The sequence below is a fragment of the Salvelinus alpinus genome, chromosome 4, assembly GCF_045679555.1.
Source record: "Salvelinus alpinus chromosome 4, SLU_Salpinus.1, whole genome shotgun sequence".
In the NCBI taxonomy this organism is placed as follows: domain Eukaryota; kingdom Metazoa; phylum Chordata; class Actinopteri; order Salmoniformes; family Salmonidae; genus Salvelinus; species Salvelinus alpinus.
Window position 1 is genome coordinate 32,191,714 of NC_092089.1, and position 25,547 is coordinate 32,217,260.

Here is a 25,547-nt window from a genome sequence, read left to right on the forward strand (position 1 = left end):
TTCTGGGTTGTAGAGAGAGATTCAGGGTTGTAGAGAGAGATTCAGGGTTGTAGAGAGAGATTCAGGGTTGTAGAGAGAGATTCAGGGTTGTAGAGAGATTCAGGGATATAGAGAGAGATTCAGGGTTGTAGAGAGAGACTCAGGGTTGTAGAGAGAGATTCTGGGTTGTAGAGAGAGATTCAGGGTTGTAGAGAGAGATTCAGGGTTAGAGAGAGAGATTCAGGGTTGTAGAGAGAGATTCAGGGTTGTAGAGAAATTCAGGGTTATAGAGAGAGATTCAGGGTTGTAGAGAGAGATTCAGGGTTGTAGAAAGATTCAGGGTTGTAGAGAGAGATTCAGGGTTGTAGAGAGAGACTCAGGGTTGTAGAGAGAGATTCTGGGTTGTAGAGAGAGATTCAGGGTTGTAGAGAGAGATTCAGGGTTGTAGAGAGATTCAAGGTTATAGAGGTAAAGAGATTCAGGGTTGTAGAGAGATTCAGGGTTGTAGAGAGAGATTCAGGGTTGTAGAGAGATTCAGGGTTATAGAGAGAGATTCAGGGTTGTAGAGAGAGATTCAGGGTTGTAGAGAGAGACTCAGGGTTAGAAAGAGAGAGAGACTCAGGGTTGTAGAGAGATATTCTGGGTTGTAGAGAGAGATTCAGTGTTGTAGAGAGAGATTCAGGGTTTTAGAGAGAGATTCAGGGTTATAGAGAGATATTTAGGGTTAGAAAGAGAGAGAGACTCAGGGTTCTAGAGAGAGATTCAGGGTTGTAGAGAGAGATTAAGGGTTGTAGAGAGAGATTCAGGGTTGTAGAGAGATTCAAGGTTATAGAGGTAAAGAGATTCAGGGTTGTAGAGAGATTCAGGGTTGTAGAGAGAGATTCAGGGTTGTAGAGATATTCAGGGTTATAGAGAGAGATTCAGGGTTGTAGAGAGAGATTCAGGGTTATAGAGAGAAATTCAGGGTTATAGAGAGAAAGAGATTCAGGGTTGTAGAGAGAGATTCAGGGTTGTAGAGAGAGATTCAGGGTTGTAGGGAGATTCAGGGTTATAGAGAGAGATTCAGGGCTGTGAAGAGAGATTCAAGTTTGTAGAGAGAGATTCTGGGTTGTAGAGAGAGATTCAGGGTTGTAGAGAGATTCAGGGTTGTAGAGAGAGATTCAGGGTTGTAGAGAGAGACTCAGGGTTAGAAAGAGAGAGAGACTCAGGGTTAGAAAGAGAGAGGGACTCAGGGTTGTAGAGAGAGATTCTGGGTTGTAGAGAGAGATTCAGGGTTGTAGAGAGAGATTCAGGGTTGTAGAGAGAGATTCAGGGTTGTAGAGAGAGATTCAGGGTTGTAGAGAGATTCAGGGATATAGAGAGAGATTCAGAGTTGTAGAGAGAGACTCAGGGTTGTAGAGAGAGATTCTGGGTTGTAGAGAGAGATTCAGGGTTGTAGAGAGAGATTCAGGGTTAGAGAGAGAGATTCAGGGTTGTAGAGAGAGATTCAGGGTTGTAGAGAAATTCAGGGTTATAGAGAGAGATTCAGGGTTGTAGAGAGAGATTCAGGGTTGTAGAAAGATTCAGGGTTGTAGAGAGAGATTCAGGGTTGTAGAGAGAGACTCAGGGTTGTAGAGAGAGATTCTGGGTTGTAGAGAGAGATTCAGGGTTGTAGAGAGAGATTCAGGGTTGTAGAGAGATTCAAGGTTATAGAGGTAAAGAGATTCAGGGTTGTAGAGAGATTCAGGGTTGTAGAGAGAGATTCAGGGTTGTAGAGAGATTCAGGGTTATAGAGAGAGATTCAGGGTTGTAGAGAGAGATTCAGGGTTGTAGAGAGAGACTCAGGGTTAGAAAGAGAGAGAGACTCAGGGTTGTAGAGAGATATTCTGGGTTGTAGAGAGAGATTCAGTGTTGTAGAGAGAGATTCAGGGTTTTAGAGAGAGATTCAGGGTTATAGAGAGATATTTAGGGTTAGAAAGAGAGAGAGACTCAGGGTTCTAGAGAGAGATTCAGGGTTGTAGAGAGAGATTCAGGGTTGTAGAGAGATTCAGGGTTATAGAGAGAGATTCAGGGTTGTAGAGAGAGCTTCGGGGTTGTAGAGAGAGATTCAAGGTTGTAGAGAGATTCAGGGTTGTAGAGAGAGATTCAGGGTTGTAGAGAGAGATTCAGGGTTGTAGAGAGAGATTCAGGGTTGTAGAGAGAGACTCGGGGTTAGAAAGAGAGAGAGACTCAGGGTTGTAGAGAGCGATTCTGGGTTGTAGAGAGAGATTCAGGGTTGTAGAGAGAGATTCAGGGTTGTAGAGAGAGATTCAGGGGTGTAGAGAGATTCAGGGTTGTAGAGAGAGATTCAGGGTTAGAGAGAGAGATTCAGGGTTGTAGAGAGAGATTCAGGGTTGTAGAGAGAGATTCAGGGTTGTAGAGAGATTCAAGGTTATAGAGGTAAAGAGATTCAGGGTTGTAGAGAGATTCAGGGTTGTAGAGAGAGATTCAGGGTTGTAGAGAGATTCAGGGTTATAGAGAGAGATTCAGGGTTGTAGAGAGAGATTCAGGGTTGTAGAGAGAGACTCAGGGTTAGAAAGAGAGAGAGACTCAGGGTTGTAGAGAGATATTCTGGGTTGTAGAGAGAGATTCAGGGTTGTAGAGAGAGATTCAGGGTTTTAGAGAGAGATTCAGGGTTATAGAGAGAGATTTAGGGTTAGAAAGAGAGAGAGACTCAGGGTTCTAGAGAGAGATTCAGGGTTGTAGAGAGAGATTCAGGGGTGTAGAGAGATTCAGGGTTGTAGAGAGAGATTCAGGGTTAGAGAGAGAGATTCAGGGTTGTAGAGAGAGATTCAGGGTTGTAGAGAAATTCAGGGTTATAGAGAGAGATTCAGGGTTGTAGAGAGAGATTCAGGGTTGTAGAAAGATTCAGGGTTGTAGAGAGAGATTCAGGGTTTTAGAGAGAGACTCAGGGTTGTAGAGAGAGATTCTGGGTTGTAGAGAGAGATTCAGGGTTGTAGAGAGAGATTCAGGGTTGTAGAGAGATTCAAGGTTATAGAGGTAAAGAGATTCAGGGTTGTAGAGAGATTCAGGGTTGTAGAGAGAGATTCAGGGTTTTAGAGAGAGATTCAGGGTTATAGAGAGAGATTTAGGGTTAGAAAGAGAGAGAGACTCAGGGTTCTAGAGAGAGATTCAGGGTTGTAGAGAGAGATTCAGGGTTGTAGAGAGATTCAGGGTTATAGAGAGAGATTCAGGGTTGTAGAGAGAGCTTCGGGGTTGTAGAGAGAGATTCAAGGTTGTAGAGAGATTCAGGGTTGTAGAGAGAGATTCAGGGTTGTAGAGAGAGATTCAGGGTTGTAGAGAGAGATTCAGGGTTGTAGAGAGAGACTCGGGGTTAGAAAGAGAGAGAGACTCAGGGTTGTAGAGAGCGATTCTGGGTTGTAGAGAGAGATTCAGGGTTGTAGAGAGAGATTCAGGGTTGTAGAGAGAGATTCAGGGGTGTAGAGAGATTCAGGGTTGTAGAGAGAGATTCAGGGTTAGAGAGAGAGATTCAGGGTTGTAGAGAGAGATTCAGGGTTGTAGAGAGAGATTCAGGGTTGTAGAGAGATTCAAGGTTATAGAGGTAAAGAGATTCAGGGTTGTAGAGAGATTCAGGGTTGTAGAGAGAGATTCAGGGTTGTAGAGAGATTCAGGGTTATAGAGAGAGATTCAGGGTTGTAGAGAGAGATTCAGGGTTGTAGAGAGAGACTCAGGGTTAGAAAGAGAGAGAGACTCAGGGTTGTAGAGAGATATTCTGGGTTGTAGAGAGAGATTCAGGGTTGTAGAGAGAGATTCAGGGTTTTAGAGAGAGATTCAGGGTTCTAGAGAGAGATTTAGGGTTAGAAAGAGAGAGAGACTCAGGGTTCTAGAGAGCGATTCAGGGTTGTAGAGAGAGATTCAGGGGTGTAGAGAGATTCAGGGTTGTAGAGAGAGATTCAGGGTTAGAGAGAGAGATTCAGGGTTGTAGAGAGAGATTCAGGGTTGTAGAGAAATTCAGGGTTATAGAGAGAGATTCAGGGTTGTAGAGAGAGATTCAGGGTTGTAGAAAGATTCAGGGTTGTAGAGAGAGATTCAGGGTTGTAGAGAGAGACTCAGGGTTGTAGAGAGAGATTCTGGGTTGTAGAGAGAGATTCAGGGTTGTAGAGAGAGATTCAGGGTTGTAGAGAGAGATTCAGGGTTGTAGAGAGAGATTCAGGGTTGTAGAGAGAGACTCAGGGTTGTAGAGAGAGATTCTGGGTTGTAGAGAAATTCAGGGTTATAGAGAGAAAGAGATTCAGGGTTGTAGAGAGAGATTCAGGGTTGTAGAGAGAGATTCAGGGTTGTAGGGAGATTCAGGGTTATAGAGAGAGATTCAGGGCTGTGAAGAGAGATTCAAGTTTGTAGAGAGAGATTCTGGGTTGTAGAGAGAGATTCAGGGTTGTAGAGTGATTCAGGGTTGTAGAGAGAGATTCAGGGTTGTAGAGAGAGACTCAGGGTTAGAAAGAGAGAGAGACTCAGGGTTAGAAAGAGAGAGGGACTCAGGGTTGTAGAGAGAGATTCTGGGTTGTAGAGAGAGATTCAGGGTTGTAGAGAGAGATTCAGGGTTGTAGAGAGAGATTCAGGGTTGTAGAGAGAGATTCAGGGTTGTAGAGAGATTCAGGGATATAGAGAGAGATTCAGGGTTGTAGAGAGACACTCCGGGTTGTAGAGAGACACTCAGGGTTGTAGAGAGAGATTCTGGGTTGTAGAGAGAGATTCAGGGTTGTAGAGAGAGATTCAGGGTTAGAGAGAGAGATTCAGGGTTGTAGAGAGAGATTCAGGGTTGTAGAGAAATTCAGGGTTATAGAGAGAGATTCAGGGTTGTAGAGAGAGATTCAGGGTTGTAGAAAGATTCAGGGTTGTAGAGAGAGACTCAGGGTTGTAGAGAGAGATTCTGGGTTGTAGAGAGAGATTCAGGGTTGTAGAGAGAGATTCAGGGTTGTAGAGAGATTCAGGGTTATAGAGGTAAAGAGATTCAGGGTTGTAGAGAGATTCAGGGTTGTAGAGAGAGATTCAGGGTTGTAGAGAGAGACTCAGGGTTAGAAAGAGAGAGAGATTCTGGGTTGTAGAGAGAGATTCTGGGTTGTAGAGAGAGATTCAGGGTTTTCGAGAGAGATTCAGGGTTATAGAGAGAGATTTAGGGTTAGAAAGAGAGAGAGACTCAGGGTTCTAGAGAGAGATTCGGGGTTGTAGAGAGAGATTCAGGGTTGTAGAGAGATTCAGGGTTATAGAGAGAGATTCAGGGTTGTAGAGAGAGATTTGGGGTTGTAGAGAGAGATTCAGGGTTGTAGAGAGATTCAGGGTTGTAGAGAGAGATTCAGGGTTGTAGAGAGAGATTCAGGGTTGTAGAGAGAGATTCAGGGTTGTAGAGAGAGACTCAGGGTTAGAAAGAGAGAGAGACTCAGGGTTGTAGAGAGCGATTCTGGGTTGTAGAGAGAGATTCAGGGTTGTAGAGAGAGATTCAGGGTTGTAGAGAGAGATTCAGGGTTATAGAGAGAGATTCAGGGTTAGAAAGAGAGAGAGACTCAGGGTTGTAGAGAGAGATTCTGGGTTGTAGAGAGAGATTCAGGGTATTAGAGAGAGATTCAGGGTTGTAGAGAGAGATTCAGGGTTGTAGAGAGAGATTCAGGGTTGTAGAGAGAGACTCAGGGTTGTAGAGAGAGATTCAGGGTTGTAGAGAGAGATTCAGGGTTGTAGAGAGATTCAGGGTTAGAGAGAGAAAGAGATTCAGGGTTGTAGAGAGAGATTCAGGGTTGTAGAGAGAGATTCTGGGTTGTAGAGAGAGATTCAGGGTTATAGAGAGAGATTCAGGGTTGTAGAGAAAGATTCAGGGTTTTAGAGAGAGATTCGGGGTTATAGAGAGAGATTCTGGGTTGTAGAGAGAGATTCAGGGTTATAGAGAGAGATTCAGGGTTGTAGAGAAAGATTCAGGGTTTTAGAGAGAGATTCGGGGTTATAGAGAGAGATTTAGGGTTAGAAAGAGAGAGAGACTCAGGGTTGTAGAGAGAGATTCAGGGTTGTAGAGAGAGACTCAGGGTTAGAAAGAGAGAGAGACTCAGGGTTGTAGAGAGAGAGTCTGGGTTATAGAGAGAGATTCAGGGTTGTAGAGAAAGATTCAGGGTTTTAGAGAGAGATTCGGGGTTATAGAGAGAGATTTAGGGTTAGAAAGAGAGAGAGACTCAGGGTTGTAGAGAGAGATTCAGGGTTGTAGAGAGAGATTCAGGGTTGTAGAGAGATTCAGGGTTATAGAGAGAGATTCAGGGTTGTAGAGGGAGATTTGGGGTTGTAGAGAGATATTCAGGGTTGTAGAGAGATTCAGGGTTGTAGAGAGAGATTCAGGGTTGTAGAGAGAGATTCAGGGTTGTAGAGAGCGATTCTGGGTTGTAGAGAGAGATTCAGGGTTGTAGAGAGAGATTCAGGGTTGTAGAGAGAGATTCAGGGTTAGAAAGAGAGAGAGACTCATGGTTGTAGAGAGAGATTCAGGGTTGTAGAGAGATTCAGGGTTAGAGAGAGAAAGAGATTCAGGGTTGTAGAGAGAGATTCAGGGTTATAGAGAGAGATTCAGGGCTGTGAAGAGAGATTCAGGTTTGTAGAGAGAGATTATGGGTTGTAGAGAGAGATTCAGGGTTGTAGAGAGATTCAGGGTTGTAGAGAGAGATTCAGGGTTGTAGAGAGAGACTCAGGGTTAGAAAGAGAGAGAGACTCAGGGTTAGAAAGAGAGAGGGACTCAGGGTTGTAGAGAGAGATTCTGGGTTGTAGAGAGAGATTCAGGGTTGTAGAGAGAGATTCGGGGTTGTAGAGAGAGATTCAGGGTTGTAGAGAGAGATTCAGGGTTGTAGAGAGATTCAGGGATATAGAGAGAGATTCAGGGTTGTAGAGAGAGACTCAGGGTTGTAGAGAGAGATTCTGGGTTGTAGAGAGAGATTCAGGGTTGTAGAGAGAGATTCAGGGTTAGAGAGAGAGATTCAGGGTTATAGAGAGAGATTCAGGGTTGTAGAGAAATTCAGGGTTATAGAGAGAGATTCAGGGTTGTAGAGAGAGATTCAGGGTTGTAGAAAGATTCAGGGTTGTAGAGAGAGATTCAGGGTTGTAGAGGGACACTCAGGGTTGTAGAGAGAGATTATGGGTTGTAGAGAGAGATTCAGGGTTGTAGAGAGAGATTCAGGGTTGTAGAGAGATTCAAGGTTATAGAGGTAAAGAGATTCAGGGTTGTAGAGAGATTCAGGGTTGTAGAGAGAGATTTGGGGTTGTAGAGAGAGATTCAGGGTTGTAGAGAGATTCAGGGTTGTAGAGAGAGATTCAGGGTTGTAGAGAGAGATTCAGGGTTGTAGAGAGAGATTCAGGGTTGTAGAGAGAGACTCAGGGTTAGAAAGAGAGAGAGACTCAGGGTTGTAGAGAGCGATTCTGGGTTGTAGAGAGAGATTCAGGGTTGTAGAGAGAGATTCAGGGTTGTAGAGAGAGATTCAGGGTTATAGAGAGAGATTCAGGGTTAGAAAGAGAGAGAGACTCAGGGTTGTAGAGAGAGATTCTGGGTTGTAGAGAGAGATTCAGGGTATTAGAGAGAGATTCAGGGTTGTAGAGAGAGATTCAGGGTTGTAGAGAGAGATTCAGGGTTGTAGAGAGAGACTCAGGGTTGTAGAGAGAGATTCAGGGTTGTAGAGAGAGATTCAGGGTTGTAGAGAGATTCAGGGTTAGAGAGAGAAAGAGATTCAGGGTTGTAGAGAGAGATTCAGGGTTGTAGAGAGAGATTCTGGGTTGTAGAGAGAGATTCAGGGTTATAGAGAGAGATTCAGGGTTGTAGAGAAAGATTCAGGGTTTTAGAGAGAGATTCGGGGTTATAGAGAGAGATTCTGGGTTGTAGAGAGAGATTCAGGGTTATAGAGAGAGATTCAGGGTTGTAGAGAAAGATTCAGGGTTTTAGAGAGAGATTCGGGGTTATAGAGAGAGATTTAGGGTTAGAAAGAGAGAGAGACTCAGGGTTGTAGAGAGAGATTCAGGGTTGTAGAGAGAGACTCAGGGTTAGAAAGAGAGAGAGACTCAGGGTTGTAGAGAGAGAGTCTGGGTTATAGAGAGAGATTCAGGGTTGTAGAGAAAGATTCAGGGTTTTAGAGAGAGATTCGGGGTTATAGAGAGAGATTTAGGGTTAGAAAGAGAGAGAGACTCAGGGTTGTAGAGAGAGATTCAGGGTTGTAGAGAGAGATTCAGGGTTGTAGAGAGATTCAGGGTTATAGAGAGAGATTCAGGGTTGTAGAGGGAGATTTGGGGTTGTAGAGAGATATTCAGGGTTGTAGAGAGATTCAGGGTTGTAGAGAGAGATTCAGGGTTGTAGAGAGAGATTCAGGGTTGTAGAGAGCGATTCTGGGTTGTAGAGAGAGATTCAGGGTTGTAGAGAGAGATTCAGGGTTGTAGAGAGAGATTCAGGGTTAGAAAGAGAGAGAGACTCATGGTTGTAGAGAGAGATTCAGGGTTGTAGAGAGATTCAGGGTTAGAGAGAGAAAGAGATTCAGGGTTGTAGAGAGAGATTCAGGGTTATAGAGAGAGATTCAGGGCTGTGAAGAGAGATTCAGGTTTGTAGAGAGAGATTATGGGTTGTAGAGAGAGATTCAGGGTTGTAGAGAGATTCAGGGTTGTAGAGAGAGATTCAGGGTTGTAGAGAGAGACTCAGGGTTAGAAAGAGAGAGAGACTCAGGGTTAGAAAGAGAGAGGGACTCAGGGTTGTAGAGAGAGATTCTGGGTTGTAGAGAGAGATTCAGGGTTGTAGAGAGAGATTCGGGGTTGTAGAGAGAGATTCAGGGTTGTAGAGAGAGATTCAGGGTTGTAGAGAGATTCAGGGATATAGAGAGAGATTCAGGGTTGTAGAGAGAGACTCAGGGTTGTAGAGAGAGATTCTGGGTTGTAGAGAGAGATTCAGGGTTGTAGAGAGAGATTCAGGGTTAGAGAGAGAGATTCAGGGTTGTAGAGAGAGATTCAGGGTTGTAGAGAAATTCAGGGTTATAGAGAGAGATTCAGGGTTGTAGAGAGAGATTCAGGGTTGTAGAAAGATTCAGGGTTGTAGAGAGAGATTCAGGGTTGTAGAGGGACACTCAGGGTTGTAGAGAGAGATTATGGGTTGTAGAGAGAGATTCAGGGTTGTAGAGAGAGATTCAGGGTTGTAGAGAGATTCAAGGTTATAGAGGTAAAGAGATTCAGGGTTGTAGAGAGATTCAGGGTTGTAGAGAGAGATTCAGGGTTGTATAGAGATTCAGGGTTATAGAGAGAGATTCAGGGTTGTAGAGAGAGATTCAGGGTTGTAGAGAGAGACTCAGGGTTAGAAAGAGAGAGAGACTCAGGGTTGTAGAGAGATATTCTGGGTTGTAGAGAGAGATTCAGGGTTGTAGAGAGAGATTCAGGGTTTTAGAGAGAGATTCAGGGTTATAGAGAGAGATTTAGGGTTAGAAAGAGAGAGAGACTCAGGGTTCTAGAGAGAGATTCAGGGTTGTAGAGAGAGATTCAGGGTTGTAGAGAGATTCAGGGTTATAGAGAGAGATTCAGGGTTGTAGAGAGAGATTCAGGGTTGTAGAGAGAGATTCAGGGTTGTAGAGAGAGATTCAGGGTTGTAGAGAGAGACTCGGGGTTAGAAAGAGAGAGAGACTCAGGGTTGTAGAGAGCGATTCTGGGTTGTAGAGAGAGATTCAGGGTTGTAGAGAGAGATTCAGGGTTGTAGAGAGAGATTCAGGGGTGTAGAGAGATTCAGGGTTGTAGAGAGAGATTCAGGGTTAGAGAGAGAGATTCAGGGTTGTAGAGAGAGATTCAGGGTTGTAGAGAAATTCAGGGTTATAGAGAGAGATTCAGGGTTGTAGAGAGAGATTCAGGGTTGTAGAAAGATTCAGGGTTGTAGAGAGAGATTCAGGGTTGTAGAGAGAGACTCAGGGTTGTAGAGAGAGATTCTGGGTTGTAGAGAGAGATTCAGGGTTGTAGAGAGAGATTCAGGGTTGTAGAGAGAGATTCAGGGTTGTAGAGAGAGACTCAGGGTTGTAGAGAGAGATTCTGGGTTGTAGAGAAATTCAGGGTTATAGAGAGAAAGAGATTCAGGGTTGTAGAGAGAGATTCAGGGTTGTAGAGAGAGATTCAGGGTTGTAGGGAGATTCAGGGTTATAGAGAGAGATTCAGGGCTGTGAAGAGAGATTCAAGTTTGTAGAGAGAGATTCTGGGTTGTAGAGAGAGATTCAGGGTTGTAGAGAGATTCAGGGTTGTAGAGAGAGATTCAGGGTTGTAGAGAGAGACTCAGGGTTAGAAAGAGAGAGAGACTCAGGGTTAGAAAGAGAGAGGGACTCAGGGTTGTAGAGAGAGATTCTGGGTTGTAGAGAGAGATTCAGGGTTGTAGAGAGAGATTCAGGGTTGTAGAGAGAGATTCAGGGTTGTAGAGAGAGATTCAGGGTTGTAGAGAGATTCAGGGATATAGAGAGAGATTCAGGGTTGTAGAGAGACACTCAGGGTTGTAGAGAGACACTCAGGGTTGTAGAGAGAGATTCTGGGTTGTAGAGAGAGATTCAGGGTTGTAGAGAGAGATTCAGGGTTAGAGAGAGAGATTCAGGGTTGTAGAGAGAGATTCAGGGTTGTAGAGAAATTCAGGGTTATAGAGAGAGATTCAGGGTTGTAGAAAGATTCAGGGTTGTAGAGAGAGATTCAGGGTTGTAGAGAGAGACTCATGGTTGTAGAGAGAGATTCTGGGTTGTAGAGAGAGATTCAGGGTTGTAGAGAGAGATTCAGGGTTGTAGAGAGATTCAGGGTTATAGAGGTAAAGAGATTCAGGGTTGTAGAGAGATTCAGGGTTGTAGAGAGAGATTCAGGGTTGTAGAGAGATTCAAGGTTATAGAGAGAGATTCAGGGTTGTAGAGAGAGATTCAGGGTTGTAGAGAGAGACTCAGGGTTAGAAAGAGAGAGAGATTCTGGGTTGTAGAGAGAGATTCTGGGTTGTAGAGAGAGATTCAGGGTTTTAGAGAGAGATTCAGGGTTATAGAGAGAGATTTAGGGTTAGAAAGAGAGAGAGATTCAGGGTTGTAGAAAGATTCAGGGTTGTAGAGAGAGATTCAGGGTTGTAGAGAGAGACTCATGGTTGTAGAGAGAGATTCTGGGTTGTAGAGAGAGATTCAGGGTTGTAGAGAGAGATTCAGGGTTGTAGAGAGATTCAGGGTTATAGAGGTAAAGAGATTCAGGGTTGTAGAGAGATTCAGGGTTGTAGAGAGAGATTCAGGGTTGTAGAGAGATTCAAGGTTATAGAGAGAGATTCAGGGTTGTAGAGAGAGATTCAGGGTTGTAGAGAGAGACTCAGGGTTAGAAAGAGAGAGAGATTCTGGGTTGTAGAGAGAGATTCTGGGTTGTAGAGAGAGATTCAGGGTTTTAGAGAGAGATTCAGGGTTATAGAGAGAGATTTAGGGTTAGAAAGAGAGAGAGACTCAGGGTTCTAGAGAGAGATTCAGGGTTGTAGAGAGAGATTCAGGGTTGTAGAGAGAGATTTGGGGTTGTAGAGAGAGATTCAGGGTTGTAGAGAGATTCAGGGTTGTAGAGAGAGATTCAGGGTTGTAGAGAGAGATTCAGGGTTGTAGAGAGAGATTCAGGGTTGTAGAGAGAGACTCAGGGTTAGAAAGAGAGAGAGACTCAGGGTTGTAGAGAGCGATTCTGGGTTGTAGAGAGAGATTCAGGGTTGTAGAGAGAGATTCAGGGTTGTAGAGAGAGATTCAGGGTTATAGAGAGAGATTCAGGGTTAGAAAGAGAGAGAGACTCAGGGTTGTAGAGAGAGATTCTGGGTTGTAGAGAGAGATTCAGGGTTGTAGAGAGAGATTCAGGGTTGTAGAGAGAGATTCAGGGTTGTAGAGAGAGATTCAGGGTTGTAGAGAGATTCAGGGTTAGAGAGAGAAAGAGATTCAGGGTTGTAGAGAGAGATTCAGGGTTGTAGAGAGAGACTCAGGGTTGTAGAGAGAGATTCAGGGTTGTAGAGAGATTCAGGGTTAGAGAGAGAAAGAGATTCAGGGTTGTAGAGAGAGATTCAGGGTTGTAGAGAGAGATTCAGGGTTGTAGAGAGAGATTCTGGGTTAGAGAGAGAGATTCAGGGTTGTAGAGAGAGATTCAGGGTTGTAGAGAGAGATTCAGGGCTGTGAAGAGAGATTCAGGGTTGTAGAGAGAGATTCTGGGTTGTAGAGAGAGATTCAAGGTTAGAGAGAGAACCGATACAACCCATATTTATGCTTATTTATTTTCCCTTTTGTACTTTAACCATGTGTACATCGTTACAACACTGTATATATACATAATATGACATTTGTAATGTCTTTATTCTTTTGAAACGTCTGTGAGTGTAATGTTTACTGTTCATTTTTATTGTTTATTAAACTTATCTACCTCACTTGCTTTGGCAATGTTAACATATATTTCCCATGCCAATAAAGCCCCTTGAATTAAATTGAAAGAGATTCAGGGTTAGAGAGAGCGATTCAGGGTTAGAGAGAGAGATTCAGGGTTAGAGAGAAATATTCAGGGTTAGAGGGAGAGATTCTGGGTTAGAGAGAGAAAGAGATTCAGGATTAGAGAGAGAAAGATATTCAGGGTTAGAGAGAGAAAGATATTCAGGGTTAGAGAGAGAGATCAGGGGTTATAGAGAGAGTAAGAGAAAGATATTCAAGGTTAAAAAGAGAGATTCAGGGTTAGAGAGCGAGAGATAGAATCAGGGTTAGAGAGAGAAATCTCTGGTAGGATTAAGTGGATGATCCTGCCACCTGGTCTCGCTCAGCAGTTTTCACAGACCTTACACCCGTGCCCCCCATCTCTCTCTCGCTCTTTCTCTCGCTCTCTCTCTTTTTCTCTCTCTCTCTATCTCTCTTTCTCTCTCTCCCCTCCATCTCTATCTCCCCTCCATCTCTCTCTCCCCTACATCTCTTCCTACATATCTCTTTCTCCCCTCCATCTCACTCTCCCCTCCATCTCTCTCTCCCATATCTCTCTCCCCTCCATCTCTCTCTCCCATATCTCTCTCCATCTCTCTCTCCCCTCCATCACTCGCTCCCCTCCGTCTCTCTCTCCCCACATATCTCTCTCCCCTCCATGTCTCTCTCCCCTACATCTCTTCCTACATATCTCTTTCTCCCCTCCATCTCTCTCTCCCATATCTCTCTCCCCTCCCTCTCTCTCTCCCATATCTCTCTCCCCTCCATGTCTCTCTCCCCTCCATCTCTCTCTCCCCCATCTCTTTCTCTCCCCCATCTCTTTCTCTCCCCCATCTCTTTCTCCCCACCATCTCGTTCTCTCCTCCCTCTCTCTCCCCTCCATTTCTCTCTCCCCCATCTCTCTCCCCCCTCCATCTCTCATTTAGACTGGTTTGAACTGGATGGATGGGGAGGTCAAATAATCAATTTCAATTCAGTCAATTCATGAAGTACTTGAACAATTTTCCAGAACTGTATTTCAATTTATCTCTTGAAGTGACCGAGAATTGACCATAATCCTGGGATGGATACGGGGATGAGGAATGCTCAGAATCATGATTGGTAGCTGCTGGAGGGAGGACAGGGGGTCTGGGCTGGGATAGGGATAAGGTATGGGTGTGGGGGATGGGTTGGGGTATAGGGGTTGGGTTGGTGTTTGGGTATACACTCTCAGAAAAAACGGTGCTATCTAGAACCTATAAAGGGTTTTCATCTGTCCCCATTGGAGAACCCTTTGAAGAACCCTTTTGGTTCCAGGTAGAACCCTTTAGAGTTCAATGTAGAACCCTTTCCACAGAGGGAACCCAAAAGAGTTCTACCTGGAACCAAAAAGGGTTATTCTATGGGGTTAGCCGAAGAACCCTTTCAGAACACTTTTTTCTAAGAGTTGGGTATGGATATAGGGGTTGGGTTGGGGTTAGATTGAGGTATACGGTTGGTGTTGGGGTTTAGGGATTGGGTTGAGGTATAGGGGTTGGGTTATAGAGTTGGTGTTGGGGTATAGGGGTTGGGTTGGTGTTGGGTTATAGGGTTGGTGTTGGTGTTGTGTTGGTTTTGGGGTATAGGGTTGGGTTGGGGTATAGGGTTAGTATTGGGATATAGGGTTGGTGTTGGTGTTGGGTTGGGTTGGTTTTGGGATATAAGGTTGGTGTTGGGGTATAGGGGTTGGTGTTGGGATATAGGGTTTGCTGTTGGGTTGGTTTTGGGGTATAGGGTTGGTGTTGGGGTATAGTGTTGGTGTTTGGATATAGGGTTGGTGTTGGGGTATAGTGTTGGTGTTGGGGTATAGGGTTGGTGTTGTTGTATAGGGGTTGGTGTTGGGGTATAGGGGTTGGGGTATAATGGTTGGGGTATAGGGGTTGGTGTTGGGGTATAGGGTTTGGTGTTGGGGTATAGGGTCGGTGTTGGGATATAGGGTTGGTGTTGGGGTATAGGGGTTGGCATTGGGGTACAGGGTTGGGGTATAGGGGTTGGGTTAGGTTGAGGTATAGTGTTGGGATATAGCGTTGGTGTTGGGGTATAAGGGTTGGGTTGGGGTATAGGAGCTGGGATATAGGGGTTGGGGTATAATGGTTGGGGTATAGGGTTGGGTTGGGGTATAGGAGCTGGGGTATAGGGGTTGGGGTATAGTGGTTGGTGTTGGGGTATAGATTTGGTGTATAGGGGTTGTGGTATAGGGGTTGGGGTATAGGGTTGGGGTTGGGGTATAGGGGTTGGGGTAATTGGGTTGGTGTTGGGGTATGGGGGTTGGGGGCTGGTGTTGTTTGGGTATAGGGGTTGGGGTATAGGGTTGGTGTTGGGGTATAGTGGTTGGGGTATAGGGTTGGTGTTGGGGTATAGTGGTTGTGGTACAGGGTTGGTGTTGGGGTATAGGGTTGGTGTTGGGGTATAGTGGTTTGGGTATAGGGTTGGTGTTGGGGTATAGGGGTTGGGGTATAGTGGTTGGGGTATAGGGTTGGTGTTGGGGTATGGTGGTTGGTGTATAGTGGTTGGGGTATAGGGTTGGTGTTGGGGTATAGTGGTTGGGGTATAGGGTTGGTGTTGGGGTATAGTGGTTTGGGTATAGCGTTGGTGTTGGGGTATAGGAGTTGGGGTATAGGGTTGTTGTTGGGGTATAGTGGTTGGGGTATAGTGGTTTGGGTATAGTGGTTGGGGTATAGGGGTTTGGGTATAGTGGTTGGGGTATAGGGTTGGTGTTGGGGTATAGTGGTTGGGGTATAGGGGTTGGGGTATAGTCGTTGGGGTATAGGTTGGTGTTGGTGTATAGTGGTTGGGGTATAGGGGTTGGGGTATAGGTGTTGGGGTATAGAGGTTTCGGGTATAGGGGTTGGGGTATAAGGTTGGGGTAAAGTGGTTGGGGTATAGGGGTTGTGGTATAGGGGTTGGGGTATAGTATTGATGTTGGGGTATAGGGGTTGGTGTTGGGGACATTGTGCTATAAGAAGCTGAGTCAGACATTGCTGTGTTTGATCTGTAAATGGCACCAAACTGGGCTGCTACTATAGCTGTCCCTCTGATGTGTCACAACTCTCTATGTGTGTGTGTGTGTGTGTGTGTGTGTGTGTGTGTGTGTGTGTGTGTGTGTGTGTGTGTGTGTGTGTGTGTGTGTGTGTGTGTGTGTGTGTGTGTGTGTGTGTGTGTGTGTGTGTGTGTGTGTGTGTGTGTGTGTGTGTGTGTGTGTGTGTGTGTGTGTGTGTGTGTGTGTGTGTGTGTGGATGGGAGAGAGAGAGAGAGAAAGAGAACACATAGTACAACCCAAATTCATGTTGATTTATTTTTCCCTTTTGTACTTTAACTATTAGCACATCGTTATAACACTGTATATAGACATACTATGGCATATGAAATGTCATTATTCCTCTGAAACTTTTGTGAGTGTAATGTTTACTGTTCATTTTATATTGTTTATTTCACTTTTGTTTATTATCTATTTCACTTGATTTGGCAATGTAAACATATGTTTCCCATGCCAATAAAGCCCTTTGAATTGAGAGAGAGAGAGAGAGAGAGAGAGAGAGGGAGAGAGAGAGAGAGAGAGAGGGAGGGGGAGAGAGAGAGACAGAGAGAGGGAGAGAGAGAGAGAGAGAGAGAGAGAGAGAGAGAGAGAGAGAGAGAGAGAGAGAGAGGGAGGGGGGAGAGAGAGAGAGACAGAGAGAGGGAGAGAGAGAGAGAGAGGGAGAAAGAGAGAGACAGAGAGAGAGCGAGAGAGAGAGCGAGAGAGAGAGAGAGAGAGAGAGAGAGAGAGAGAGAGAGAGAGAGAGGGGGGGGTTTACATTATTTACAGTATATGTGTGTAAATTAAAACATTTCAAACATGCATCCTGCCTAGTAGCTAGAAAAAACAACACCAATACATTTGTTTTTACAAATAACTGTTTTACTCCTAAGGAATGCATTCACACATCTTTGATGAGCTTCCTTTGAAGACCCCCCCCCCCCCCCCCCCACACACACACACACTCTCATCTAAATGTAATCCAAATCTGTGGAAAAGACTAGTTCCAGCGGTCATTGGAGACTTCACTCAACAATCATATTCTGTGTTTTAGCCTGCAGTCACCACTGCAGCGGTCCCATGAAAACTTCAACCCCCAGTATGCCTCCTCACCCTTAACACACACAGGATAGTCATGGGAGATGTAGTTCTTTGTAGAGATGGCCTGCTCTCTTTAACTGCTCTCTAAACTCCGGAAAGAAGTTGACCGTAGGAATACAGTGCATTCGGAAAGTATTCAGACCCCTTGACGTTTTCCACATTTTGACACGTTACAGCCTTATTTTAAAATTGATAAAATAGTTTTTTTCCCTCATCGATCTACACACAATACCACATAATGACAAAGCAATTTTGAGTCTCATAGCAAAGGGTCTGAATGCTTATGTAAATAAGGTATTTCTGTTTTAAATTTCTTATAAATGTGTAAAATTCTAGAAACCTGTTTTTGTTTTGTCATCATGGAGTATTGTGTGTCGATTGATGAGGCACATTTTTTATTTAATCCATTTTATAAAAAAGCTGGAATGTAACAAAATGTGGAAAATGTCAAGGGGTCTGAATATTCCAGAAGGCAGTGTAGATCTAGGATCAGCTTACTGTCTCCAAATCCTTACCTTAAAGACATTATCCCCTGCTAGATCTGGGTTGATGAATGTTTAGAATTCTTCAGAAATAGTTAATGGGTAAGGGATTGCGATAATATGGCATGTTAACATATTTGCTATTCATATATTAATTGGGATCAATTTACCAGTGAGGCTTATTCTAAACACCTTTGGGCTGCATTCTGCATTCTGAGTTTACCCATAGAAACATTTCTACAATATAGGATCAGTTTACCCAACCCAAATCCTAACCATAATCCTAACCATAATCCTAACCATAATCCTAACCATAATCCTAACCAAATCAGAACCCCAGAAAACCCCTTCATCCTCATTGCTGGGTTGTGTTCAGAAGATGTAAAACAGGAGAAAACGTTGTGAAACGGAGGTATTACAGGGGCCCTGTTCAGTGATAAAAAACAGCAACATGTTGAACTGTTTTGAAGTGGAGAAGGTGCTCTACTGAACGTGACCCTGACCTCCTAGAGGAAAGCTGATGTTGTGCTTCCTGTTTGGCAGCGTTCTGTCCCATGTGCCTGCCTGTGTCTATAGAACTTTAAGGTGTGCTCCCCTACTGCAGGAGTCAGGCTCCATCTTCCTCCAGTTCAGCTCATCCACCAGCCTCCAGCTGGAGGTCATCTTCAAAATACTAGAGGAGTACGACTGGACCACCTTCTCAGTGGTGTCCACCCGTCACCATGGCTACCAGGACTTCCTGTCGGTGGTGGACGGCTTGACGGACGGCTCGTTCATCGGCTGGGAGAAGAAGAGCGTGGTCATGCTGAACGTGACGGACGACCCGGGAGGGGCGCGTACGCGCAGGCTGCTCAAGGAGAACGAGGCGCAGGTGAGACAGGGGGGAGGGAGGGGGGAGGGAGGTGGAGAAAAGGGGGAGGAAGTGTTACTGAGTGGCCATGAGACTCCATGTGGCTGGCTGGCCGGGTTGGCCGGGTTCCTCCCCCTTCTTCCTCTCTCCCTCTGTCCCTGTGGCTCTCTCTCCTCTCTCTCCTCTATCCCTCTGTTCTTCTCATCACTCCCTCCCTTCATGACTAGCGTGTGCCCTTCCTTTCTCTCTCCCTTCGCTCCTTCATTCTATTTTCCTTTCTCTTCAAAACTGTCTCTCAAGCTGAATCCCTCCCTCCTTCATTCTCCCTCTCCCCTCTCCCCTCTCCCTCTCGCAGCATGTCTCTTTGCCTGTAGACATATTGAACAGTACACTGCTCTCTGTTGGGTTGGTTCAGTCTGGGTCTCAATATCTCAAATGTCTCAGCATGGCCACTGCAGCTCTGTCTCCCTGTGTGTGTGTGTGTGTGTGTGTGTGTGTGTGTGTGTGTGTGTGTGTGTGTGTGTGTGTGTGTGTGTGTGTGTGTGTGTGTGTGTGTGTGTGTGCGTGCGTGCGTGCGTGTGTGCGTGTGTGTGTGCGTGCGTGCGTGCGTGCGTGCGTGCGTGCGTGCGTGCGTGCGTGCGTGCGTGCGTGCGTGCGTGCGTGTGTGTGTGTGTGTGTGTATTGGATTCCTTAGGCTCCTCTCGGCTGGTGTCACTGTTAATATAACATAGTGCCCACAGCGGGCTGCCTATGCGCAGTGCATTAACCCTAACCCTCCCTTTTGCTCTGCTTCTCTCTCTCCCCTCCCTTATTGCTCTCTATCATCCCTCCTCTGCCTTCCCCTCTCTCTTCACCCACTCTCTCTCATTTTCTCGCTCTCTTTCCCCTCTCTTTCTCGCTCTCCCAGTGATAATCAGTGCTTGTGTCTGTCTGCTCAGTGACAGTGTGTGTTTGCATTAAAGACTCTATCTGCTTTTGTCACACTTTTTTCCTTCTTTTCTCTCTCAATGTGTATTCAACAGTGTGTGGGGCTAACGCAGGTGCACAGGGTCCATTTCCACTTAAATAGCTCTCTCTTTCTCCCCCTCTCTTTCAGCTTCTGCCTCTGCTTATTTGTCTTTATATCCATTTCGCTCTCTCTATTCCTCTCCATTTCTCTCTCTCTCTCTCTCTCTCTCTCGCTCTCTCTTTCTTTACCTCTCGCTCTCTCCCTATTTCTCTCTCTCGCTCTCTCTCACTCTCTCTCTTCCCCCCTCTCTCTCTTTCTCTCCCTCTCTCTCTATCTCCCTCTCTCTCTTTACCTCTCCCTCCTCTCCAATTCACTGGAGGTTTATTGGCATCCGGGCTGGATTGTTTTGCCAAGCCATTACAGTTCAAAATTCAATGAAGGCACAATTCTCAAAATTCTCAATTCTCTGTCTCCTCCACTCCCTTCCTCCCTGCCTCTCTCCATAACTATTTTTCCTTCCTCTGTCCTTATCTATTCTACCCTATACTAACCCCCCCCCCCTTCTCCCATTCTGCTAGTCCCCCTCTCCCCTTTCTCTCCCTGTATCTGTCAGCATTTCACTTAACCCTGTTTCCCCTATCTCACCCCCTTAAAACCTTCTCCACCCTGTTTCTCCCTTCCTCAGCAATTGTGGCATTGTTGGAGTGATCTACTGTGCTCTCTTCCTCCCTCTCTCCATCCATCCCTCCCTATCTCTCTCTCTTTCTCTCCTTCTCTCTCTCTCCCTACACCCCTGCTGTTACTATATCTCTTATCTCCCCAGGCCCTGATTTTACCAAAATATGTCTGCCTCTCTTTTTTCTCTTCTCCCCCATCCCCCAACCCTTCCCTCTCTCCCCCCATCACTTCCCTCTCTCCCCCATCCCCCATCACTTCTCTCTATCCTCCCCCCTTTTCTCCCACGAGTGACTAATCTGCTTGATACTTCCCTTCTCAATACTGTACTCCATTCTCTCTCTTTCTGTCCCTCCCGCTCTCCCTCTCTCCCTATCTCCCAAGACTCTGCTGCTTTTAATAACATATGTCAGCGTTTAACCTCTCCCATTCCCCTCAGGTGTGTTTGCTCTTTAGACCCCCTCCCTTCTCTCATTCTCTCCACCCCCCACTGTCATATTGTCTCCCCCCTTCGTCATGCTCAAACTCATTAACATATATGTGTCATCCCCCACTGTCTGTCATTAGTACGCTCATAAACACAGCAGTAACATCAGCTCTTACTTCTTTACTTACTCTTCCTGTCTTCTCTCCCTAAATTCATACTCTTCCTGTCTTCTCCCCCTCCTCCTGTCTTCCCCATCCTCCTTACCCCTCCTGTCTTCTCTCCCTCCTCCTTACTCTTCCTGTCTTCTCCCCCTCCTCCTTACTCCTCCTGTCTTCTCTCCTTAATCCTTACTCTTCCTGTCTTCTCCCCCTCCTCCTGTCTTCCCCCTCCTCCTTACTCCTCCTGTCTTCTCCCCCTCCTCCTTACTCCTCCTGTCTTCTCCCCCTCCTCCTTATTCCTCCTGTCTTCTCCCCCTCCTCCTTACTCCTCCTGCCTTCTCCCCATCCTCCTTACTCCTCCTGTCTTCTCCCCCTCCTCCTTACTCCTCCTGTCTTCTCCCCCTCCTCCTTACTCCTCCTGCCTTCTCCCCTCCTCTTTACTCTTCCTGCCTTCTCTCCCTCCTCCTTACTCCTCCTGTCTTCTCCCCCTCCTCCTTACTCCTCCTGCCTTCTCCACCTCCTCCTTACTCCTCCTGTCTTCTCCCCCTCCTCCTTACTCCTCCTGTCTTCTCCCCCTCCTCCTTACTCCTCCTGCCTTCTCCCCCTCCTCTTTACTCCTCCTGCCTTCTCTCCCTCCTCCATACTCCTCCTGTCTTCTCCCCTCCTCCTTACTCCTCCTGTCTTCTCTCCGTCCTCCTTACTCCCCCTGCCTTCTCCCCCTCCTCTTTATTCCTCCTGCCTTCGCTCCCTCCTCCTTACTCCTCCTGTCTTCTCCCCCTCCTCCTTACTCCTCCTGCCTTCTCCCCCTCCTCCTTACTCCTCCTGCCTTCTCCCCCTCCTCCTTACTCCTCCTGCCTTCTCCCTCTTTACTCCTCCTGCCTTCTCTCCCTCCTCCTTATTCCTCCTGTCTTCTCCCCTCCTCCTTACTCCTCCTGCCTTCTCCCCCTCCTCCTTACTCCTCCTGTCTTCTCTCCCTCTTCCTTACTCCTCCTGCCTTCTCCCCCTCCTCCTTACTCCTCCTGTCTTCTCTCCCTCTTCCTTACTCCTCCTGCCTTCTCCCCCTCCTCCTTACTCCTCCTGCCTTCTCCCCCTCCTCCTTACTCCTCCTGCCTTCTCTCCCTCCTCCTTACTCCTCCTGCCTTCTCCCTCTCCTCCTTACTCCTCCTGCCTTCTCCCCCCCTTACTCCTCCTGCCTTCTCTCCCTCCTGTCCTCCTTCAGCTTCCATCCTTTAACCTTCACCTCACTAGTTAGTATAGCTTTGTCTTTCCCCTATAGGAGAGTCTTGTTGCTCCCTCTCTCTCTCTCTCTCTCTCTCTCTCTCTCTCTCTCTCTCTCTCTCTCTCTCTCTCTCTGCCTCTCTCCATATCCCATGGCCCTAATCTCACTACATAACCTGTATATCTCTCCTCTCCTCTTCCCCTCCTCTAGCAACCTCTGTCTCTCCATCTCTCCCTCCCCTTCCCCCTCTCTGTCTCCCTTGACCCTTGGCCTTACGTATATCACTATTGTATATGTCTGTCTCCCCCTCCTCCCCTGTATTCCCCTCCACCAGGTAGTCTGCTGTACTGCCCCTCTCTCTCAGGCCTTCTGTCTCTCTGTCTCCCCTTACCCCTTATCTCACTATGTACCCATGAATCTCCCCTCTCCTCCTCCCCTGTATTCCCATCCACCAGGTAGTCTGCTGTACTGCCCCTCTCTCTCAGGCCTTCTGTCTCTCTCTCTCCCCTTACCCCTTATCTCACTATGTACCCATGTATCTCCCCTCTCCTCCTCCCCTGTATTCCACTCCACCAGGTACGTCTGCTGTACTGCCCCTCTCTCTCAGGCCTTCTGTCTCTCTCTCTCCCCTTACCCCTTATCTCACTATGTACCCATGTATCTCCCCTCTCCTCCTCCCCTGTATTCCCCTCCACCAGGTAGTCTGCTGTACTGCCCCTCTCTCTCAGGCCTTCTGTCTCTCTCTCTCCCCTTACCCCTTATCTCACTATGTACCCATGTATCTCCCCTCTCCTCCTCCCCTGTATTCCCCTCCACCAGGTACGTCTGCTCTACTGTTCCCAGGAGGAGGCCGAGCTGGTGTTTAAAGCAGCCTGGGCCGCAGGTCAGGCTGGACCCTCTCACATGTGGTTCGCTGTGGGGCCAGCCCTGTCCGGCCTTGGCATGGAGGGTCTCCCCAGGGCCCTGTTCGCCGTGCGTCCGCAGGGCTGGAAGGACAAGCCCCGCATGAGGATCGCCCGGGGCGTGTCCATACTGACCCACGGGGCGGTGGCACTGCGCCGCGACTATGGGGCCTCTGGAGGGCCAAACTTTGTCACCAACTGCATGACGGAATCCAATCAAACACACAGGGTGCGGGGGAGGATGAGGTGAGGGGGAGGAGGGATGGATGTAGAGAGGAAAAGGGGGAGCATACAAGGTGGTTGGGGTGAGGGTAAAGAGGACAAGCCCTGCATAGGGCAGCACGTAGCCTAGTGGTTAAGAGCATTGGGCCAATAACCAAAAGCTCACTGGTTCAAATCCCTGAACCAACTAGGTGAAAAATCTGTGCCCTTGAGCAAGGCACTTAAATGTAATTGCTCCTGTAAATCACTCTGGATAAGAGTGTCTGCTAAATGACATAGATTTTTTAAAGAGGATTAGGTATGCAAATAGAAGATAATGGTTCCAAAAGGAGAAGATAAAGAATAGGAAAAGCAACTGATGACAGATAGCACCTTACGTACTGCTGCCTGCTGTTCACTGGCTGGAACTGCATCCTACTAGGATTCTCTCTGATGATCTATTGTCATATGAGCTAAATACACTGGGATGACATGATGACGCAACGGGCATAAAAACTGCCTTGTCTTATTAACAAAATAAGTTGAGAATGCGCAAGGCCCCTGGGGATACAGGTGTGTCACTTCAAAGATCCACACTGACCAGTCTGATGTCTGGTAATGTGGTCTGGCAGTAATATTTGCTTAATATCTGCAGACCTTTACATGGCCCAGCAGGGGTGTCATGTACCCCCAAAATTGGAGGGGGGCACAAAGTATTAAAGGATGGCTGGGGGTTGTCCGGAGGGGGGCTAGGCCCCTCGTCCTAAAGTTGGAGAATTTAGAATTTTTCAAATACCTGAAAAAGCTTTTTCCTGCAATCCAGAGCCATAATCATGATGCTTAATTCTATGTAATATATATACAGTTGAAGTCGGAAGTTTACATACACTTAGGTTGGAGTCATTAAAACTCATTTTTCAACCATTCCACAAATTTCTTGTTAACAAACAATAGTTTTGGCAAGTCGATTAGGACATCAACTTTGTGCATGACACAAGTAATTTTTCCAACAATTGTTTACAGACATATTATTTCCCTTATAATTCACTGTATCACAATTCTAGTCGGTCAGAAGTTTACATACGCTAAGTTGACTGTGCCTTTAAACAGCTTGGAAAATTCCAGAAAATGATGTCATGGCTTTAGAAGTTCTGATAGGCTAATTGACATAATTTGAGTCAATTGGAGGTGTACCTGTGGATGTATTTCAAGGCCTACCTTCAAACTCAGTGCCTCTTTGCTTGACATCATGGGAAAATCAAAAGAAATCAGCCAAGACCTCAGAAAATTGTAGACCTCCACAAGTCTGGTTCATCCTTGGGAGCAATTTCCAAATGCCTGAAGGTACCACGTTCATCTGTACAAACAATAGTACGGAAGTTTAAACACCATGGGACCACGCAGCCGTTATACCACTCAGGAAGGAGACGCGTTCTGTCTCCTAGAGATGAACGTACTGTGGTGCGAAAAGTGAAAATCAATCCCAGAACAACAGCAAAGGACCTTGTGAAGATGCTGGAGGAAACAGGTACAAAAGTATCTATATCCACAGTAAAACGAGTCCTATATCGACATAACCTGAAAGGCCGGTCAGCAAGGAAGAAGCCACTGCTCAAAAGCCAGACTACGGTTTGCAACTGCACATGGGGACAAAGATCGTACTTTTTGGAGAAATGTCCTCTGGTTTGATGAAATAAAAATATAACTGTTTGGCCATAATGACCATTGTTATGTTTGGAGGAAAAAGGGGGAGGCTTGCAAGCCGAAGAACACCATCCCAACCGTGAATGAAGCACGGGGGTGGCAGCATCATGTTGTAGGGGTGCTTTGCTGCAGGAGGGGCTGGTGCACTTCACAAAATATATGGCATCATGAGGTAGGACAATTAGGTGGATATATTGAAGCAACATCTCAAGACATCAGTCAGGAAGTTAAAGCTTGGTCGCAAATGGGTCTTCCAAATGGACAATGACCCCAAGCATACTTCCAAGGTTGTGGCAAAATGGCTTAAGGACAACAAAGTCAAGGTATTGGAGTGGCCATCACAACGCCCTGACCTCAATCCTATAGAAAAAATGTGGGGGCAGAACTGAAAAAGAGTGTGTGAGCAAGGAGGCCTACAAACCTGACTCAGTTACACCAGCTCTGTCAGGAGGAATGGGCCAAAATTCACCCAACTTATTGTGGGAAGCTTGTGGAAGGCTACCCAAAACGTTTGACCCATGTTCAACAATTTAAAGGCAATGCTGCCAAATACTAATTGAGTGTATGTAAACTTCTGACCCACTGGGAATGTGATGAAAGAAATAAAAGCTGAAATAAATCATTCTCTCTACTATTATTCTGACATTTCACATTCTTAAAATGAAGTGGTGATCCTAATTGACCTAAGAAAGGGAATTTTTACTAGGATTAAATGTCAGGAATTGTGAAAAGTTTAAATGTATTTGGCTAAGGTGTATGTAAACTTCCGACTTCAACTGTATGTATTTATGCATACAGTATCTAAGCATACCTCTTGACCTGAATGGTGTTTTTTTTAAAGAAACTAAATATGCTTCTATGCATCTTTGCTTAAATTGAAAGGAATGTGAGGGTTATTCAGTACATTTAGTAACTGCTTGCTTTTCTAAAGTCTATCAACTTTGCCAGCAGGCGTGCCAGCTAAGATAGTTAGATAAGCTAGCTTAACTTGATGAACAGCCTGAAATGGCTTATTGGGAGCTAGTTATGAGGTAGGGAACCAATCTGGGCTAGCTAAAGCCAATTTCATAAAATGTCTAGGTGGCTAGTAGAATTACAGAGAAAAAACATAAACATTTTTAACTTTCTTTTTTGTTTTACATGAGAAATCTGAGGGGGCAGTTCATCTGTGGCCCAGAAGTCTCACTCACTGCACCGTCTGACTCTCTTTCTCCCTCTCTCCCTCTCTCCCTCCCCCCTTACCCCGCCCCCTGTCTCCCAATGTCAGGTATTTCAGCAACATCACGTTGGGTGGCAGAGACTACTCTTTCGACAGTGACGGATACCTGGCCAACCCCGTCCTAGAAGTAATCTCCTATACACCTGGCAAAGGCTGGGAGGATGTAAGGACCTTACATCACTTCCTGTTATTGTGACTGTGACAGGCATCACT

The 25,547-nt window shown here is 46.0% G+C and overlaps 1 protein-coding gene across 1 annotated transcript in view; it reads left to right on the top strand.

The window, feature by feature from the left end:
• Positions 1 to 25,547, top strand: part of LOC139572564 (glutamate receptor ionotropic, NMDA 2D) — a 229,668-nt gene that overhangs the window by 78,163 nt on the left and 125,958 nt on the right. The window contains exons 4-6 of the mRNA XM_071395274.1: positions 17,635 to 17,901; positions 22,128 to 22,456; positions 25,383 to 25,497. Of these exons, the coding sequence (XP_071251375.1) occupies positions 17,635 to 17,901; positions 22,128 to 22,456; positions 25,383 to 25,497 (711 nt within the window). The remainder of the gene's footprint in view (positions 1 to 17,634; positions 17,902 to 22,127; positions 22,457 to 25,382; positions 25,498 to 25,547) is intronic.